General features: G+C 56.2%; 8 protein-coding genes across 8 annotated transcripts; 4 read left to right on the top strand and 4 right to left on the bottom strand.

Moving 5' to 3' along the window:
- Positions 1–208: 208 nt before the first annotated feature.
- Positions 209–553, bottom strand: P153DRAFT_383466 (uncharacterized protein; the record flags this gene model as incomplete). Its single annotated transcript, XM_033670236.1, has 1 exon — positions 209–553. One exon carries the CDS (start codon positions 551–553, stop codon positions 209–211), a length of 345 nt encoding a protein of 114 aa, XP_033525742.1.
- A 338-nt stretch (positions 554–891) lies between these two features.
- On the top strand, positions 892–2,551 carry P153DRAFT_364948 (uncharacterized protein). Its single transcript, XM_033667718.1, has one exon. It carries the CDS (start codon positions 1,192–1,194, stop codon positions 2,152–2,154), a length of 963 nt encoding a protein of 320 aa, XP_033525741.1. The 5' UTR covers positions 892–1,191; the 3' UTR covers positions 2,155–2,551.
- A 3,372-nt stretch (positions 2,552–5,923) lies between these two features.
- P153DRAFT_286203 (uncharacterized protein) lies at positions 5,924–7,258 on the bottom strand (the record flags this gene model as incomplete). The annotated part of the gene is made up of 1 exon (XM_033663452.1): positions 5,924–7,258. The coding sequence occupies one exon, from the start codon at positions 7,256–7,258 to the stop codon at positions 5,924–5,926; it is 1,335 nt and encodes a 444-aa protein (XP_033525740.1).
- Positions 7,259–7,532: 274 nt separating this feature from the next.
- Positions 7,533–9,880, top strand: P153DRAFT_311681 (cell cycle control protein cwf19). Its single transcript, XM_033664812.1, has 2 exons — positions 7,533–8,908; positions 8,962–9,880. Exons 1-2 carry the CDS (start codon positions 7,574–7,576, stop codon positions 9,784–9,786), a joined length of 2,160 nt encoding a protein of 719 aa, XP_033525739.1. The 5' UTR covers positions 7,533–7,573; the 3' UTR covers positions 9,787–9,880.
- An 85-nt stretch (positions 9,881–9,965) lies between these two features.
- Positions 9,966–11,601, bottom strand: P153DRAFT_335596 (Fumarylacetoacetase; the record flags this gene model as incomplete). The annotated part of the gene is made up of 2 exons (XM_033665663.1): positions 10,451–11,601; positions 9,966–10,321 (listed from the first exon to the last, which is right to left on the bottom strand). The coding sequence occupies exons 1-2, from the start codon at positions 11,403–11,405 to the stop codon at positions 9,966–9,968; spliced, it is 1,311 nt and encodes a 436-aa protein (XP_033525738.1). The 5' UTR covers positions 11,406–11,601.
- A 106-nt stretch (positions 11,602–11,707) lies between these two features.
- Positions 11,708–13,430, top strand: P153DRAFT_311675 (homogentisate 1,2-dioxygenase-like protein; the record flags this gene model as incomplete). The annotated part of the gene is made up of 2 exons (XM_033664811.1): positions 11,708–12,018; positions 12,074–13,430. Exons 1-2 carry the CDS (start codon positions 11,951–11,953, stop codon positions 13,428–13,430), a joined length of 1,425 nt encoding a protein of 474 aa, XP_033525737.1. The 5' UTR covers positions 11,708–11,950.
- A 144-nt stretch (positions 13,431–13,574) lies between these two features.
- On the bottom strand, positions 13,575–15,640 carry P153DRAFT_335591 (uncharacterized protein). The gene is made up of 2 exons (XM_033665662.1): positions 15,107–15,640; positions 13,575–15,051 (listed from the first exon to the last, which is right to left on the bottom strand). The coding sequence occupies exons 1-2, from the start codon at positions 15,268–15,270 to the stop codon at positions 13,818–13,820; spliced, it is 1,398 nt and encodes a 465-aa protein (XP_033525736.1). The 5' UTR covers positions 15,271–15,640; the 3' UTR covers positions 13,575–13,817.
- P153DRAFT_193217 (protein kinase-like protein activator) lies at positions 15,473–17,261 on the top strand. Its single transcript, XM_033662443.1, has 4 exons — positions 15,473–15,707; positions 15,882–16,225; positions 16,279–16,393; positions 16,451–17,261. The coding sequence occupies exons 1-4, from the start codon at positions 15,685–15,687 to the stop codon at positions 17,022–17,024; spliced, it is 1,056 nt and encodes a 351-aa protein (XP_033525735.1). The 5' UTR covers positions 15,473–15,684; the 3' UTR covers positions 17,025–17,261.
- Positions 17,262–17,455: the final 194 nt, after the last annotated feature.

Genomic DNA, 17,455 nt, shown 5'->3' with positions numbered 1-17,455 from the left:
ACGTCGATTGACTGCGGTTCCGTCGATGCCGCTAAGCAGTGGTCTGAGCCCGTTTGCCAGGATCCACAACGCCTGCCAAAACCCTGATTTTAAATCACATGACGCTTGGCACAACGTTATGCCACCCGCGCTGCCTCGCCCTTGCTGGGGGTCCTTTGGATACCGAGGGAAGGGGGCTGCGGCAGTCACACAGCCCGTCCGCCTGTGGTCACGACAGAGCGCAGGCCTGGGCTGGTGGCGGGCTGTACTGTACTAGGCGAGCAAGCAGCGTGGGCATGCCGCAGCGTGCATCTCCTATCCTTGCACGGAGTCGTCGTGGCTGCTGCGACCGCTTGTTAGAAGCAGTTGGCGGAATCTTCGGAAATGCGACGGCGCGTGAGCTGGCAGAGGGCGGCATCTGCTGCGAGTGGTGCCGTGCAAGCTGGCTCCTTGAATGTGAGAGAGTCTTGGTCGCTTGATCTGATCGATCCACCCCCCCAGCATTGCCTGAGCCGGCATGCCTCCGCGATGGAGTATTGGCCGAGTCGGACTTGCGCTCTCGTGCATTCACCATGGCGCCGCTTGACTTCACCGAGAGCAGATACGAAGCGTTCGGCGCAGGCTGGGTATGCTGGTCGCGGCGAAGAGTTCCGGCGCAGTAAACCGCATTGCCAAAAGCCCGTAACCGTACGTCGACCGAAAAAGTCTGGGATGTGATGCGATCGTCGGGGTGCAGCTGGCGCTAATTTGACCTGACTCTTAGCCCCCGCCTAGGCCCGAATGCATCATGGGAATTCTGGCATCGACTTCTGCATCCCTGTCGCCGAAACCCTGTCTGCTAGCTGACTTCGAGCTGCCCTGAGTTCCCTCATCCGTTCCTGTCCAGTATTAAACAGTCACCAGTCCCGCGCGTCAGACGTACATCCAGTAAGCTCACGCCCAAAACAAAAAAACGCTCCCATCCCCCTCACTCAAGCATCTTCCACACAAACATCTGTATCCTGTTCTGCCATCACCAGCCCTCTCGTCACCGACCTCACTGTTGCGACGGCCTATTCAACCCCACCCACACCGTGCCCACATCCACCTCGCTGTCACTCTGGCAATTGCGTTTTCCTTTTCGCGCTTTTCCCACGTGTCTGCGTGCCTTCCCCGCGAATTCGATCGTCTCTCAACCACTGGCGCGCATCTGTGCTGTTCTGCTGAATAACCATGGACGGACAGGACGCTTCTGGTCGCCGCGTTAGCCTCTTGAACGACAACCCACAGGCCCCACCACTCATTCGCCTACCCTCCATATCGCCTTCTCTTCGCTCAAGAACATCAAGCTACACATCGTCGCGCGTCGGCTCACCACCCACGCCTTATCTGGTGCGCAGCAACTCTTCTGACTCAGTCGAATCAATGCAGACCCCATCGCCCATCACCCCGGATTTCAATTTCGATTCTCATGGACTGGAGTCGCCAGTCTTCGCTCAGGCTGGCTTCTTCTCTCAGCAAAAGGACTTTGCTTCGGCTTACCCACCTGTCCCCCAGCCCTCAGGACCACTGCCATACCATCCTACGGGCGCCTCACAGGCTGCTGTCTACTTCCAGCCTCAGCAACAAACAATAGAACCCCGAGTTGCGCCGCCATCAGCATCATCCAACGCTCGTCCCAAGAAGAACAGCTACCCCTGCCCCCTGGCGCAGCAGTACAACTGCAGCGATTACTTCACCACATCTGGTCATGCTGCTCGCCACGCCAAGAAGCACACAGGGAAAAAGGATGCGTTCTGCCCAGAGTGCAACAAGGCTTTCACACGCAAAGACAATATGGAGCAGCATCGTCGCACACATCAAAGCGGCCGAAACGCCACAAAAGGGAGCGACAATGGTGTGAAGAAGCCCAAACATCAGGCCAAGCGGCCCAGGCCATCTCCTATCCAGTCATCGATACCTTCCATGTCATCACTAGCTTTGGTAGATCCGTCCCTGCCCGTCAGTCCAGTGGAGCAGAGTTTTATCGCCCCCGCAGTACAACCCATGGATACATATATGGAGTTTACACAACGATCGCCGTACCCGGACCCCACTGCTTTCTCCATGAACGGTTACAATATTGGGTCGTTTAACAATGGCCTCGATGCTCTTGCGATTGCTGCCAGTGGAGAAAAGCGCAAGTTCGAGTCTTGATCATTCGCAATCTTTCCGAATCTGTTCTTCACTTCCACTAGACTCTTTCCTGTCTGAAAAGTCCGGTATCGCAAGTAATAATCCTGAAAGCTTAGCCTGGAGTCAGGTACTGGGGTACGAGTCAAAGATTATGGCGTTCAAAATTTGGGCTTCGCAATAGACTCTCGCCATCAAGGCTTCAAATTACCCACCATTTTTTACTTCTATTGTGTATTTTCTTTATAGCCTGGTTCACCTCGGTATCTTTTGACCTTGGGTGACGATGTACGGGTGGCGTTTTTTTCATCATGCTGTTCCGATATCTTCAAGGGTGGCAGTGAGGCAGAACGGTAGTGGGGGCAACAATCAGGAACACACATGGTATACCCGCCCTTTCGCAAGTGGCACAGCATAGGTTTTGCTCTCTATAGCGAGACATGATCAAACGATTATGGCCAGGCGGATGGCGTGATCACACAAACAAATCAAAGATAATTTTATTGATTCACTTGATTTTTTGACATTGTACGTGGTCTAACGCTGAAGATCTTGACGAAAACTACTCACTTCCCCTCACGAGATTCCATGGTTGAAGTGCCAGATATTGGTCGTATTCATCAGACTGGAACCTGAGTATAACAGATTGGTTTTTGCTTCTGCGGTACTTACCAAACGACTCAATGCTGACAGACACGCAACATCCGATGATCTGCAGTGTGCATACGGAGCATGAAACTAATCACACCCCAAATAAACGGCTACACTGCCAATAAAGAGCATCACGACAGCTATCCGATAGCCTGCTCGTATATGTACAACACAGGCCTGCCACGGTATGGTTCGCACTAAGCCTTGCTTTTCCTCTCGTCCCCTCTTTCCCCATATCTCTCTTTGTCCGAATAAACAATCACGAGAGGTTCGCGTGTACCAAACTTCCCTCCCCTCCACATCATCCACATCTACAGCCACGTCCGCCCCCCACCTCCCCGACCCTGCCTCGCGAACACGGCACGATACCACAGTTTTTTTGCTCGCATTTAAGGTTTTGTACTGGTATCCGGTCCAATTAGCGTACCAAGTAAACGACTATCGAACTGCAGTCCCCCTCAATTCTCAACGTCTGCAAGCCATAAACCTTGTTCGAGTGGCTCTCTTGACCCTGCAGATCGGTTAGCTAGCTAGCAAGCAAGCAGCTCACGGACACGTGCTGCGGACGCGCCGAACGAGGGGGGTGGAGGTGCGCCCGTAGTGTACGATTGGCGGGGTTCCGCGCAGCCGCGGTTGTAGTACTCCGTTTACAACTACGTGGTTGAGGTGGGTCAGTTTCCCTTCCTTCAGAGGAGGTTGAGGGGGAACCGGGCGCCACGGATGAGTGGGGTGGGGGCCGCGATAGTGAGTTAGTCTTGACGTCAAGGTGAGTATAGACTTGCGTCAACAAAGACATGTATAGCCGGTAGTTTGAGGTTGTTTGTGTGTGTTTTGCCCTTCCCCTCTTCTCGCCTCGCCTTTCCTCGCATCCTACTCAATGTTTGGTCCGGATCAGTTCGGATGGACTATCTCTCTTCATTCCTTCTCGTACCTACGCTTACATGCAGATTCGCGGGTTCGATCTGCGTTCAATATCGCCGCCGCGCGTGCGTGCATCCTCGCATGCTTTTGCGGACAACGCAACACGAGCAAGCACAAACTTCCCCAGGCGAGGTGAGACGAGTTGTCGTATAGGAAACATTGCTACCATGTCTCTTTTCGTCTCTTCTCTTCTCTGTCTCTCTGTTTTCTCCCCACCCCTGCCGCGGCAGCGAAATAATATGCGCAGTTTCAAAACAGATTGACGCGAGCTCTTCTCTCCTCTTTTCGTGGACTGTTGAGACCCGGCGAAACGACGATCACGACATGACATGATATGTGAGGGTTTGGCAAACCATTCACTTTTCCGTCCTTAGTTTCTTTTTTTTTGCGCGTCCATCTCTGTCCTGTTATTTCCAATTCCAACGTTTCAGTTTCAATTCCCTGCTCAATCAATACAAACATTCTCCATCTTCGTCAACCGACCAACCGACCCATCCACCATCTCCTACAAACCAAACCCTCTGTTCCACACACCACCACTGACCCTCCCCGTATCACAACATCCGCGGTCCCTACCCACGCATACCCCGACCCAGGTCTCCGGACCCCCGGTGTATCTCTGAATCGCGCGCACGCGCATGCAGTGCCCCATCGTCAATCTGCCCGTCGTCCCTCCCATCTCTCGCCGCAGGCCTCAAAATAGATTGCAACGACAGGATGCGCGCCGCGATGCAGGGACGTCGCAATAAGGAGTCTGCCTTGCAGGTCGCTTGTTTCAGGGGCGCGTGAGCCGACTCCCCGCCCATCGGTCGGACATGGGGTGCGATCGGGCGATCTTCCACGCCTCACGATTGCGGATCGGACGAGGCACGACGAGGTGAGCCCATGTGAGGCTGAAGAGTTTGTTAAAGTAGCGGTGATGTGTTCCTTGTTTTTTTTGGGGCGGCGATACTCGATGGGCGTTGCGTGATGTGCCTTCTAACGTATGCCCCGTGAGAGGAGCCTCTTGTTTCACGCAAAGGCGCTGTGGGGTGTTGACCGCCCTTGTAGCGAGCGCAGGCGTTGCCGTACGACGTTGCACTGTCTCACCGAGCGAGAACGGACGGGTATCTAGACGGACTAGTCCACGCAGCCAGCGCAACATGATGCTGCGCACTCAGGAGGGAGGTTAGACGTGTATGAGCCGGGGCAGACGAGTAACTAGGTATACGATGCTCGACATCCACCAGAGAGAGAACGTCGTTGTACCTGTACAAACGCGTTGATATTTGTCTGCCTGCACAGAGACCCACGCTCACCGATCGATTTACTCGTGGGACCTTCAAACTCTATCATTCATTCATCCCTCCTTTCTTCCTTCCCCAACATATCACCCCACTCACATCTCAACAAAACACTACTGACCCATCATCTCGTAAGATCCCATGTTGTGCTTCTCCAGCATCGACGGACAGATTCCGTGGCACGGTGGCTGACACCGCCTCCATGCCGCCAGAGGGCGATCGGGTCGAAGATAAGCTAGAAGCACAAGAGTCTGCACGAAGGCCGCGAAACAAGGCCCCGGGGAGCAGAAATGCATGTGTTGGACAAGTTAGTCAAGGGGGCACAGCACACATGTCATGCAGAGGTAGCTTGAACGGACGGTAGAAGACATTTGACAACAAGGCATGCACGTACATACATGCCGTGAGAAGTAAAACGATGCGGGTTACCGACGCCATTGCACCGGCTTGACTGTTGACGTTGACATTGACACTGACACCGACAAGACCATGTGCTCCCTGCTAGCTGGGATCTACATACAACCGACATTCTCGTCCCCCTCGCGCTGTGCCCTGCGTGGTGGAACCCCTCGGTTGCGGCACGCCGCTCCGTTACCGTTTGCAAATGCGTCGGCCCGCTGTTGTACCTGAGACATGGGCGGGGGTGGGCTCTTCCGCGTTGAAGAGAGCGTGCAGCCTGGCGTTACAGTCGTGCCTGTTTCACTGCTGCAGACATGATAAGGGGCGACATGTATCGCGTACAGAATGCGAGATGAGAAACGCAGCGCCTGTGCGAGCCCATGAGTTTCAGACCGCCTTCCTCCTTGTCCGTACATATGCGCATATAGATTTGTTTCCGATGGTGAGGGCCAGGATTTCGGAAGCGAGATCGAGGGGACTGCGCCGCTCGGCGGAGGGATCGACGTGGTCCGTTGTTTCCACTTCCGCTTCGCCCAAGCTCAACCAATATTGGCGGTATGCAGGTACTTTGTGAAACTCATATCGTCGTCTTGCGACGCGTTGCTGTTCTTCAGCGCATCCTGGTATCGCTGCTGGAGACCGTTTTCCGGATCATCCTCATCTTCGTCCTCGTCATAGTCGTAGCCATTATACATTTCGTCGTCCTCGTTCCCATCCTCTGCGTCACTGACCGTTTCCGGCTCCTCTTTGAAGGGCCCCGTCTTCTTTGGTTTCGGCTTTGTGCCCGCACCGCCGACCTTCATGTCCTTCATGAGCTTGTCGAGTTCGCGTTGACGAGTGACTTGTTTCTGCTGTTCTCGCTCTGCTCTGCGGCGCTCGAGCTCGGGCTTGTAGTCGCGTTCGAATTCTTCCTTCTTCTCTGCTACGCCTTTGAAGAACAAGTCCATGCCGTCACCTGTCATGGCGCTCACGCCTACGACGCTGAGGTGCTTGTAGAATTCCTCCAGCACGAGAGACATGCTGTTTAGGAGACTGGACATGTAGCCGCTACCGCCCCCACCGGCCTCACCGCCAAAGCTGCCGCCTTCCTCTTCATTTCGAAGGGCAGTTTGGAAGGCCTCGAAGTCGGTCATCCATTCTTTGGCGAATTCGGCGTCTTGTGCGTCGGTCTTGTTGAAGACGAGAATCATGGGGAGTTTCGTCTTGTATAGGATCGAGCAGGCGTAGAGCATGTTGGACATGAATGTGCTGGTGCTTGTTGTGCGTGGTGTGTCGATGATGTATGCAATGACGGTGGGAAATGTGCTGGCCAGACTCGACAGCAAAATCTCTCCACTCGCAGACCAGACGAAGACCTCGATCTGGCCCGGTGTGTCAACCAGGATGTGCTTCACCTGCTGTTGCGCGGGTGCCGCTTGCTTCTCCTTCCCGCTGTTTGTCATGAACTCGACTGTTGTCTGCTCCGCCTCCTTCACCGGCTCTGGCGCCTGGGTCCGCTTCTCCAGCAGGCCAATCACCTGATCGATCTTGGTGCTGAACAGATTCAGACTCGTCAGGATGCCGCCGTTGGGGCCCAGGTTGAACTGCTTCATGACTTCCTTGTAGTTTACACTGTCGCGGATATCGATATTGGGCGTGAACGGCACGTGGTGGACGGCGGGATCGAGGTTTATGATGTAGGGCGGTGTGTGGGTGGACTTTGACACGGACGGTTCGCGTTGTGTAGGGTCGGGGTGTGTGTAAAGGTGCGAGACGAGGCGCTGCATGAATGTCGTCTTTCCGGAGCCAGCCATGCCTACACAGACTATAGCCACAGGAGGGCTGGAAGTGCTTGAGCCGGGCGCAGAGCCCTCGGGTGCTTGTTCAGAAGACATTGTCGCGACGAGCTTCTGCTTCTTCACAAGGATCTGGGTATGAAGAAGACGGTGGTTCTGATGTAGAGCACGTGGCGCTAGATTACGTGTCTCAGATAAGCTTCCCGTATGTCTTCTGTATGTAGATGTAGGTGTGGACGGGAAAGGAGTGTGGTGTTGCTGATATGCTTGTTCCCTCGGAAATTCTTTGGCGGGGCTGTGACGCGCTAGCAGTCGGCGTCGGTGATGTCAAAGCTCCATAAACTTTGGCCGTGCACCAGCTCGCATCACACCTCACTCTCGACACGCTGGGACATATCGGCCTTTATCGCGGCAATGGGGCTGGAAGATTTTGAAAAAGAGCTTGCGCAGAGCAAGAAACAGGATGGGAAAAAGAAGCGCGACAGAAGTAGAAGTCGCGACAGACACCATCGCGAACATCGACATAAGCATTCACGTCACCACCGCGACGACGATGACCGAGAGGGACACAAAAGCAAGCGATCGCGACACCATCGAGAGACGTCGGAAGAGCGTGTACGCAGGAAACAAAAGGAAAAGGGACGCGATGAGGGCCACAAGGAGCGATCACACCGGAAGAGCAAAGACCGACGCAGCGCGTCTCCTTCCAGCGAGGACGAGGATCGTCTGACACGAAAGCGCAAGTCGCGTCACTACGAAGAAGACGAGTCGTCTGCAGACGAAGTACCGCAGGAGAGGGACTATGCGCCGCCGGACGACACCCTCCTCGACCAGCAGCTCCAAGATGCAGCAGATGCGAACCTGCAACGCGACGACTGGATGCAGGCGCCGTCTTCCATGGACGTCGACTACGTGCAACGGAAGAAGCGGGAAGAAAAGACGACATACGTGAAAGCTTCCGAAGACCACCAAGATGCGCTGAAGGGAGGATTAAACACTCACCTGGCCCACGCGGATAATCAGGAGCAAGACATACAAAAAGAACCAGCACAACGCGAAGTCAACTACACATTTGGCGATGCTGGGTCGCAATGGCGCATGATGAAGCTCAAGGGCATATATCGGGTCGCCCAAGAGTCGGAACGCAGTGTCGAAGAGGTGGCCATGGAGAAGTATGGCGACCTACGGGACTTCGATGAAGCGCGGGAAGAAGAGATCGAGGTGGATCGAAGAAACATGTACGGCAAGGACTATGTTGGCAAAGAGAAGCCTTCTGGTGAGCTTTATGAAGAGCGGAGATTGAAGGCAAACATCCATCGACCAGCCCGACAGCATCACGAAGCGGAAGACCTACCACAGGGCGAAGTCGTGCCAGATCAGCAGCCAACAGTCATTCTCAGTCAGACTGAATTGAACAAGCTCAAGGCCCAGATGATGAAGGCCAAGATGAAAAAGGCACCAGACGCCGCCAGGCTTGAGGCAGAATACAATGCAGCATCTGCGCATTCCGCTGGAGGTGGTCAGAGCCGCGACGTGGTAGTGCTAAACGCAATGGACAACCGCATGCTTGCCGGTGGCCGACAAGGCGAGGTTACGGCAATTACAAACAAGCGCGGCACAGAGCGTGGCACCGTCAAGGAGAACGAAGACATGAGCATCGAGGACATGGTGCGGCAGGAGCGGCGAACAAAGGGGCAAAACGAGGGCCTACTTCTCGCTGAAAAGATCGGCAAAGACGCAAAGTTCGACGTACGTATCTCTTCCAACCTCCTCACATCACAATATACTAACACACCACCTAGAACGACCTCGACTACCTCGACGACAACGCCTCGAAACTCGCCTCCCGCGCCCCCAAATCCACAATCAGCCTCCGCAACCAAGCAATCGAAGACTACCAGCGCACAACCCGCATCCTAGACGCCTGCCCCCTCTGCCACCACGAAGACAAATCCCCGCCCCAGCCCCCGCTCGCCCCGCTAGTCTCCCTCGCAACACGCACCTTCCTAACCCTCCCCACAGAGCCCGAAATCAGCACCGGCGGCGCCGTCATCGTGCCCATCCAGCACCGCACCAACCTCCTCGAATGCGACGACGACGAATGGGAAGAGCTGCGCAACTTCATGAAGTGCCTCACCAGAATGTACCACGACCAGGGCCGCGACGTCGTCTTCTACGAAAACGCTGCCCACCCCGGACGCAAAGGCCACGCTGCGCTAAACGCTGTGCCTATCCCTTTTGACCTTGGTGAAACGAGCCCGGCCTTCTTCCGCGAGGCTATCCTCTCCTCCGATGCGGAGTGGAGCCAGCATAAGCCTATTATCGATACGCTGAAGGCGTCGAGGTCGGGCATGGGCAAGGCGGCGTTTCGTAGGAGCTTGGCGAAGGAGATGCCGTATTTCCACGTCTGGTTTGAACTTGATGGTGGGATGGGGCATGTGGTGGAGGATGAGCGGCAGTGGCCGCGGGGCGACTTGTTTGCGCGTGAGGTGCTGGGCGGGATGCTGGATGTTGGTGTTGAGGTGGTGAAGCGGCAGGGGCGGTGGGTCAAGGGGGACCGGAGGGTCGAGGCGTGGAGGAAGGGGTGGCGCAAGTTTGACTGGACGAGGGTGCTTACAGAGGGGTGAAGAAGTGAAGCAAATTAATGTTTGCGCATGGGTATATCGAACAGGTTGTGTTATATTGAGGACACAGATGCGAGCAATCAACGTCTATCCACCCAACAAATTCACCTGCCAGAATCTCTTCAGCTTAATCTATATACATCTAAAGCCAACAAACCCCCTCTCACCCCAACCCATCCCACTCATCCACCCCCAACCCCAACCGCCCCCTCAATCCTCCCCACACACTCCCCAAACCCAACCAACGCATCCAGATCCGTCCCACACACCCCACGAATCGTCACCTCATCCCCATCCTGCAGAAACATGCGCTCCTCGCCGCCGCTCAGCGCAATCGCCCGCTTGCCGTTCTCGCTCTGCTCGATGAAGCTGCCGTACTCGGCGGGCGAGGTGCCGCTGATGGTGCCCGAGCCGAGCAGGTCGCCGGGCCGGAAGGGACAGCCGGTGATGGTGTGGTGGGCGAGCATTTGCGGGAAGGACCAGAGGAGGTTGCGCGCGTTGACGCGGGTTAGTGTTGTTGGGGGGGAGGGGGCAGACGCTGTGGGGGTTTTAGTTGGTTGGTTGGTTGGGAAGAGGAGTGGGAGGGGGTGAGGTGCAGAAAGAAGAAAGATGAAAAAGGGGGCAGTATGAGGAAGTGGGAGGTAAAACAGGGGGTATAACAACTTACTCTTAAGATCAACCTGAAGGTTAATATCATACACAGACCTCTCATCCCTCTCCCTCAAATACGGCAACACGTCCACATCATTGCGCAGTCCCTCAGTCTTAAACGGCTCCAGCGCCTCCGCAAGAACAACCCACGTGCTGATCGTCGTGGCGAAATTCTTCGCATTAAACGGGCCCAGGGGCACATACTCCCAGGCCTGAATATCGCGCGCAGACCAATCGTTCATCAGCACGACGCCGAACAGATTCTGTTCTGCCTGGTCGATCGGGATCGGCACGCCCTGCTCGTTTGAGCCGCACACAAACGCGCCCAGTTCGAGCTCCATGTCGAGTTTTTGGCACGGGGAGAGCGTGGGGACTTTGGGCACGGCGCCGGGGTCGAGCAGGATCTGCCCGTTGGGCCGCCGGATGGGCGTCCCTGAGGGCACGACGGAGGAGGCGCGGCCGTGGTAGCCGACGGGGAGGTGTTTGTAATTCGGCTGCAGGGCGTTCTCGGGCCCGCGAAAGATGACGCCGCAGTTGTAGGCGTGGTTTAGGCCGGCGAAGAAGTCGGTGTAGTCGCCTATTTTGAAGGGGAGGTGTGTTTTCACATCGCTGAGGGGGAGGAGGGTGGCTTTTTGGAGGGTGGGGTTGTTTTTTAAAATGTCTGGGTAGGGGGTGGTGTCGAGGAAGACGCTTTGGATGTACTTTCGTACTATGGAGTGGATGGGTCGGCCGAGGGCTGCGAAGTCGTTTAGGGAGGGCTGCGAGAAGACGGCTTGATGGGGCTGGATTGTTGAGAGGTCTGAGAAGCCGTTGTTTGCTGCGAAGGCTGAGAGGTCGAGAGCATGGTCTCCGATGGCAATTGCTACGCGGGGGGAGGTGGAAGATGCGGTTGATATGATGCCAAATGGAATGTTTGCCAGTGAGAAGTGTGATCCCCGGGGAATACTGAACCAAGATTTGAGGGGAGACATGTTGAAAGACCTGGTGTGGTATTCTTGCTGTGAAGACTGAAATTATGATTTGCCTTGCGAATATCAAACCTCTGTCAACACTGAGATTCAACACAACAAAGCTCAAGGTGTTCGCCAAGCTCGGCGATGCCCTACAACAATGTGTAATTCCGAAACCGTTGTTCCGCACATGTTTTGCACGCCGACACGGCTGGTGACGGAGGTGGATGTAGACGGGGCGCTCGGAAAGGTTCCGCTGTTAACCTCGTGTGGGGTAAGCCGATCGCCCCAAGACGCGGAGGACATCACCACTGACTTCTCCGCTTTCTTCACAAGACGACGGAATTTGAAGCCGCATATTGCCGCCTTCTGCAGCTGCCATGGCTAGGAAGAATATTGTTTATGGTGTGATCCACGCACCCCGCAGACATTCAAGGTCTCGGTCGCATACATTGGAAGCAACTGCAGCCGTGAGCGCGAGGTTTAAAAGAGCTATATATACCGTCAAGAATAGACAATAGACAATCTCGAGGAATTGCTGAGGTCTGATCAAACGATTACCTACGATGCCTTCGACACAATTCGCGTTTAAGGAAAAGTACCAATATCAAAATGGCTTCGGCTCCTATCACGAGTACGCCTCAACCACTGTGCACTTTGTTAGCGACCCACTGACACCATTCCAACAGGTCTGAAGCGGTAGAAGGCGCGCTCCCCATCGGCACCAACTCGCCCCAAAAACCACCATACGGGCTATACGCCGAGAAGCTCTCGGGAACCGCCTTCACAGCCCCCCGCCACGAGAACCAGCAAACATGGCTCTACCGCATCCTCCCCTCATGCGGCCACAGTAACTTCGAGGCGCGCGAATCAAAGACGTTCAACACCAACCCCGAGAACAAGCCATGGGAGAAGATCCACTTCATCCCCAACCAACTGCGATGGGACCCCTTCGACCTCGACGAGTCGGTCGACTGGGTGCACTCGCTGCATCTGGTTGCCGGCGCGGGAGACCCCACGATGAAGACGGGCGTGGGCTACTTTATCTTCGCGGCTGGGAAAGATATGGCGTCGAATGAGGCGTTTTACTCGGCAGACGGCGACTTTTTGATCGTCGCCCAGCACGGCGTTCTCGATATCCAAACAGAGCTGGGCCACATCGTCGTCCGCCCTAATGAAATCTGCGTCATCCCCCGCGGCATCCGATACCGCGTCACGCTCCCCGAGGGCCCCGTGCGAGGCTACATCCTCGAGCTGTACCAGGGCCACTTCCAGCTGCCGGAACTGGGGCCCATCGGCTCCAACGGGCTAGCCAACGCGCGGGACTTCCAAGCCCCCCTCGCCGCCTTCGACGAAGACACATCCACAGAATGGCACATACTGGCAAAATTCGCCGGCCACCTCTACGCAGCAAAGCAGCAACACACGCCCTTTGACGTCGTCGCCTGGCACGGCCTATACTACCCGTACAAGTACGACCTAGGCCGCTTCAACACCATCGGCAGCATCTCCTACGACCACCCCGACCCCAGCATCTTCACGGTGCTAACCGCGCCGTCACCCCACCCGGGCACCGCAGTCGCAGACTTCGTCATCTTCCCCCCACGCTGGCTCGTCGCAGAACACACATTCCGCCCCCCCTGGTACCACCGCAACACAATGTCCGAGTTCATGGGCCTGATCGGCGGCCAGTACGACGCAAAAACAGGTGGTGGCTTCCAGCCCGCCGGCGCCTCGCTGCACAACGTCATGTCTGGCCATGGGCCCGACGCGGCGACGCATGAGAAGGCGTCGAATGCCGAGCTGCAGCCGCATAAAGTCGGCGAGGGTAGTATGGCGTTTATGTTCGAGAGTTACCTCATGATTGGCGTTACGGATTGGGGGCTCAAGACTTGTCAGAAGGTGCAGGAGGATTATAATGCGGAGAGTTGGGCGCCGTTGAAGGCGCATTTTCAGAGACCGGGGCCGGCGAGGATTGAGAATGGGGTGGAGGCGGTGAGGGAGGGGGAGGAGGGGGATAAGGCTACGGTGCCGCATTATACGTAATGGAGATTTTTTGTCCAAGGGAACTATACTTATATCCGTGGACGTTTATTCTAAAATCTGTTGTTGTTGGTTCAGTCTATCGAGTCCTAAAGTCAAGACGAGTACATACCCATACGTTGACCAGTCTCGTCCTTCCCATCCCACACTAATCAACACATCAACATTGGCAAGACTTAACAATGACAAATCCATGTATAACGACACAGACCAAAATATCTGATTTGATTGTGAGAAAGATAGCCAAAAAAACGCCAGGCTATGCATGTAGATAAACAATCCATAACCGACCGCACCGAACCTTTTCAGTCAGTCCAGCCACAACTAACGATGATAATGGTACAAAGATCCAAACGGCCATATATCCAGACCCCTTCACTCCACTCCACTCTACTCCTCATCCTCATCATCATCCACAACCCTCCTCCGCTTCGTCCTACTAATCACCACCTCATCATCGTCATCATCATCCTCAGCAGCAGCAGCCGCAGCATTATGATTCCCGCCGCGACTCCTCTTCGGACTGGGCAAGATGCCATCATCCAGATCATCGTCATCGTCGTCGACGATCTCCGGTTCCTCATCACTCCGCGCGATGAAGTCCGATTCCTCGTCGTAGTCGTCCTCGCGCGTCTTGCCGCTGCGGCCATAGTCCTCGTCGTCGCTCCAGTCGCGGCGTGCGCCCTTTGCGCGGGGCTTCTTGAAGCGCATAGCGCCGACGGCGTCGTCCTCGAGGTCGCCGATGCTGAGGCCCGCGGTGCGCCCGCCGGTGCGGCCGATGGTGCGCGTGGAGCGCTCTGCCTGGCGTGCTTCGTGCTTCTCGCGGGCGCGGGCCTGGCGCTGGCGCTCTTTGAACGTGGCTTCCTCGCGCTGGCGCTGCAGGTCCGGGTCCTCGTTGACGTCGACAAAGGAGATGGCCTGGTCTGCGTCGTCGCGGCCGCGCGATGCGGCGGCGGCGAGGTCGTTTTGCAGTTTCTCCAGGGCGGCGTCTTTGAGGTTTGCGGCGGGCACGACGGTTAGCGATGTGGTGAACTTGTTGGTGACGCGCATGACGTTTGCTTCCTCGTAGGGGGCCACGAGGTACGTGTAGCCCTCCTTCTCGGCCTTGTGGGACTTTGCCTTGAGCGAGGTGGGCGTGGGCAGCTTGGGGTTGACCTGCGGCGGGGCGAGGGTGTTGGCGTCGATGTCGAAGTGGGTCGTGGGGTCGTTTGCGAACTGCAGGGTCAGCGAGCCGTCGGACCAGCGCAGGACGCGGGCGTTGGACTGCAGGTGGGCGTGGTTCGAGGGCGAGCGGCGCCAGCGGATCGTCGACAGGGCCGTGTTGTAGGCGGAGAAGTGCTCCGAGGCGGCGTGGCGCGAGTGGTGGTCCGTCGTCGGCGGCTGGAACGTCTTGTGGTCGAAGGCCGTCTTCTCGAACGAGGCGAAGCGCGGCACCTTGAGCAGGTACAGCTCGCCGTCGCTGGGCTCGGGCACGGCGTGGCGCGCGAGGTCGGCGTCCATGAAGGCGAACGTGTGCTGCTCGCCCTCGCCCTCGTCGTCGACGGGCTCGGGCGCCCTGGCCGCGTCCGCCCGGCCCTCATCGTCGCCCGAGTCGAGCTCTTCGTCGTCGAGCTTGCGCTGTTCACTATATTTATATATTATGTCAGCTGTGAAGGTGCTGACGGGCGCGGGCAACCCACGCTGGCGCCTCTTCATCCGCGTCGGCTCCATCGCCAAAGAGGTCGTCCTCGTCGTCGTCGAGTCCCTTCTCCTCGACTGTGTCGCGCGGTGTCCCATTCTCCTCAATTGCGGGCGGGGGCGTCAGTCCTGCGGCATCGTCGTCTGAGAGGCCCGCGTCGGACATGGTCGCGGTCGGACAGCTCCTTGGTCTTGGTCTTGGTCTTGGTCTTGCTCCTTCTCTTTCTCGTGCTGGTCGGGTCGGGCGCGCAGGGATGGTCGACGCGCAGGTAACGATCGAACGCGATAGCGGTGAGAGGACGGGACAGGAAACGACGCGCAATCGACTCGCTCGTGGACGGGCAGACGTGACGGAACAAAGTCCCAAAAGTCGCAGCCAGGCGCGCTTGCGTCCATCGGGAGTAGCGCGGGCCCCTGCTGCTATGCAGATGGCAGCGGGTCCAAAAGTTCGAGACAAGTCACCATCAACCTCCCCTCTGGCCTCTCTGGCTTCTGCATATCTTTCCTGACCGCCCAGCCCGCTACTTCTCTGCACTCTGCACATCTTCGGGCACATCTCCCTCCCCAACTGCCGCCCATCATGGCGTCCTTCTTCTCCAGCGTGTGAGTGCTTGGCATCCCCCCCAATGCTCCCCCGTCCACCACCCCAGCTCGTTGCATCTTTCATATCCCACCCCCAAGCTCGCCGCTTTGTTTTGTCTTGCTCTCACATCTCCCTGCTGGCACGCCGCCGATTTCGGACTATCGACTTTGCCTTATCCTAACTCGCCTAATTAGACGTCAAGGACTGGCTGGCCGTTCAAACAAGAGCAACAACCAGCAACAGCAACAACAACAACAGCAACAGGGGGGCAAGACTGGCACTCCCTCGCCCACTGCTCAATACTCTGCATCTCCCACTTTCCAGCAGCCTTCCAGTGTCCCTCCCATGCCCCATTCGCCTGCACAGTCTTCTGCAATGTCGTATGAAGGTCCGTCGGAAGGTTCCGCCCAATCTGGCTCGCGCAGACCGCCTTTCTTCTTCCGCGAGGAGTACTCCAACTTGATCGTCAAGGGCAACTTTATGACTCTGGCTGCCAAACCAAAGCTTGTTGAAGAGGGAGAATGGCTTGCACATCAAGGTATGCTAATCTCTCAAATAAATCATGTCGACTTGTGCTGAACATGTGACCAGTCGTTGAGCAGTACCGCCTACTCGAGCAAATGATCGATGTCATCAAGGTAATAGACGACCGAACAGGCAAGCCCATCTGCAACCCAGACGTCTGCCCAACCATGTCCGCCAGCGGGTAAGTTCATCTCCACGCCCACATCACCCTACAGCGACTAACACCCCCCCTCCAAAGCCACACCTACACCTGGCTAGACAACCAAAAGAAGCCCATCAAAATCCCCGCCATCCAATACATCAACCTCGTGCAAAAATGGATCGTCGGCAAGATCAACGACTCAACCCTCTTCCCCACAGACACCACCTCCGTCACAATGGCCGCCCCAACCTACGCCTCAGGCTCCCTCGGCACCGCAAACGCCGCGCCCCAACCCCTCGGCCCCACCAGCCTCGACGCGCCCCTCTCCCAGCTCGCCGGCCGCGAATGGATGGGCAAATCCTCGGGCTTCCCAGAGTCCTTCGAGAGCGACCTCAAGAGCATCTACCGCCAGATGATGCGCTGCTACGCACACATCTACCACGGCCACTGGCTCGACCCCTTCTGGAACGTCAGCGCTTACAAGGAACTCAACACCTGCTTTATTCACTTTGTTAACGTCGGCTTGCTGTTCAAGTTGATTGGTGACAAGGAGATTGAGCCCATGCAGCCTTTGGTCGATCTTTGGGCGGAGAAGGGTCTGCTTCCCCCGGCTGTCAAGGAGGTCGTGCCCCCGAGGAGCTCCGGTGGTCCTCCCGCGACGGCCTCTTGATGTGCGTGTCTTGACAAGGACACCGCTTGGACTCGCTGTTTGATATGGCAGAGTGGTGTGTCGGACTTCATAGGGTGCATCTATCTCGCCATGTCTTTTTTTTTCATTACATGGTATAACGGAGTACATGGGATTGGGCGTTCAAGGGCTCAGATAAGGAATGAAACTATCTTGCATGGAACAATAGATACCTAACGCTTTGACGAAAACCGACCCTAAAGTTATCGATTTTCGCCTTGCTTTTTTTTCCCATGGGCGTGTTTCATTTCGAACTCCTGAATGCTTATATCCGTTCCAGTACTTTCAATCAATCACTTGTCAAAACATGTTTCAAAACCCAACACACACACGCAATCGTCTATACTAAGAAGAGACTCAAATTGGGGGATGATAGCATGTAAATTAACCAGAGAGACAGTACTTGTTTCCGT

The sequence above is a fragment of the Dothidotthia symphoricarpi genome (genome assembly GCF_010015815.1).
Source record: "Dothidotthia symphoricarpi CBS 119687 unplaced genomic scaffold P153scaffold_6, whole genome shotgun sequence".
NCBI lineage: Eukaryota > Fungi > Ascomycota > Dothideomycetes > Pleosporales > Dothidotthiaceae > Dothidotthia > Dothidotthia symphoricarpi.
The sequence above is the reverse complement of the archived record's forward strand: the minus strand, read 5'-3'. Positions and strand labels throughout refer to the sequence as shown.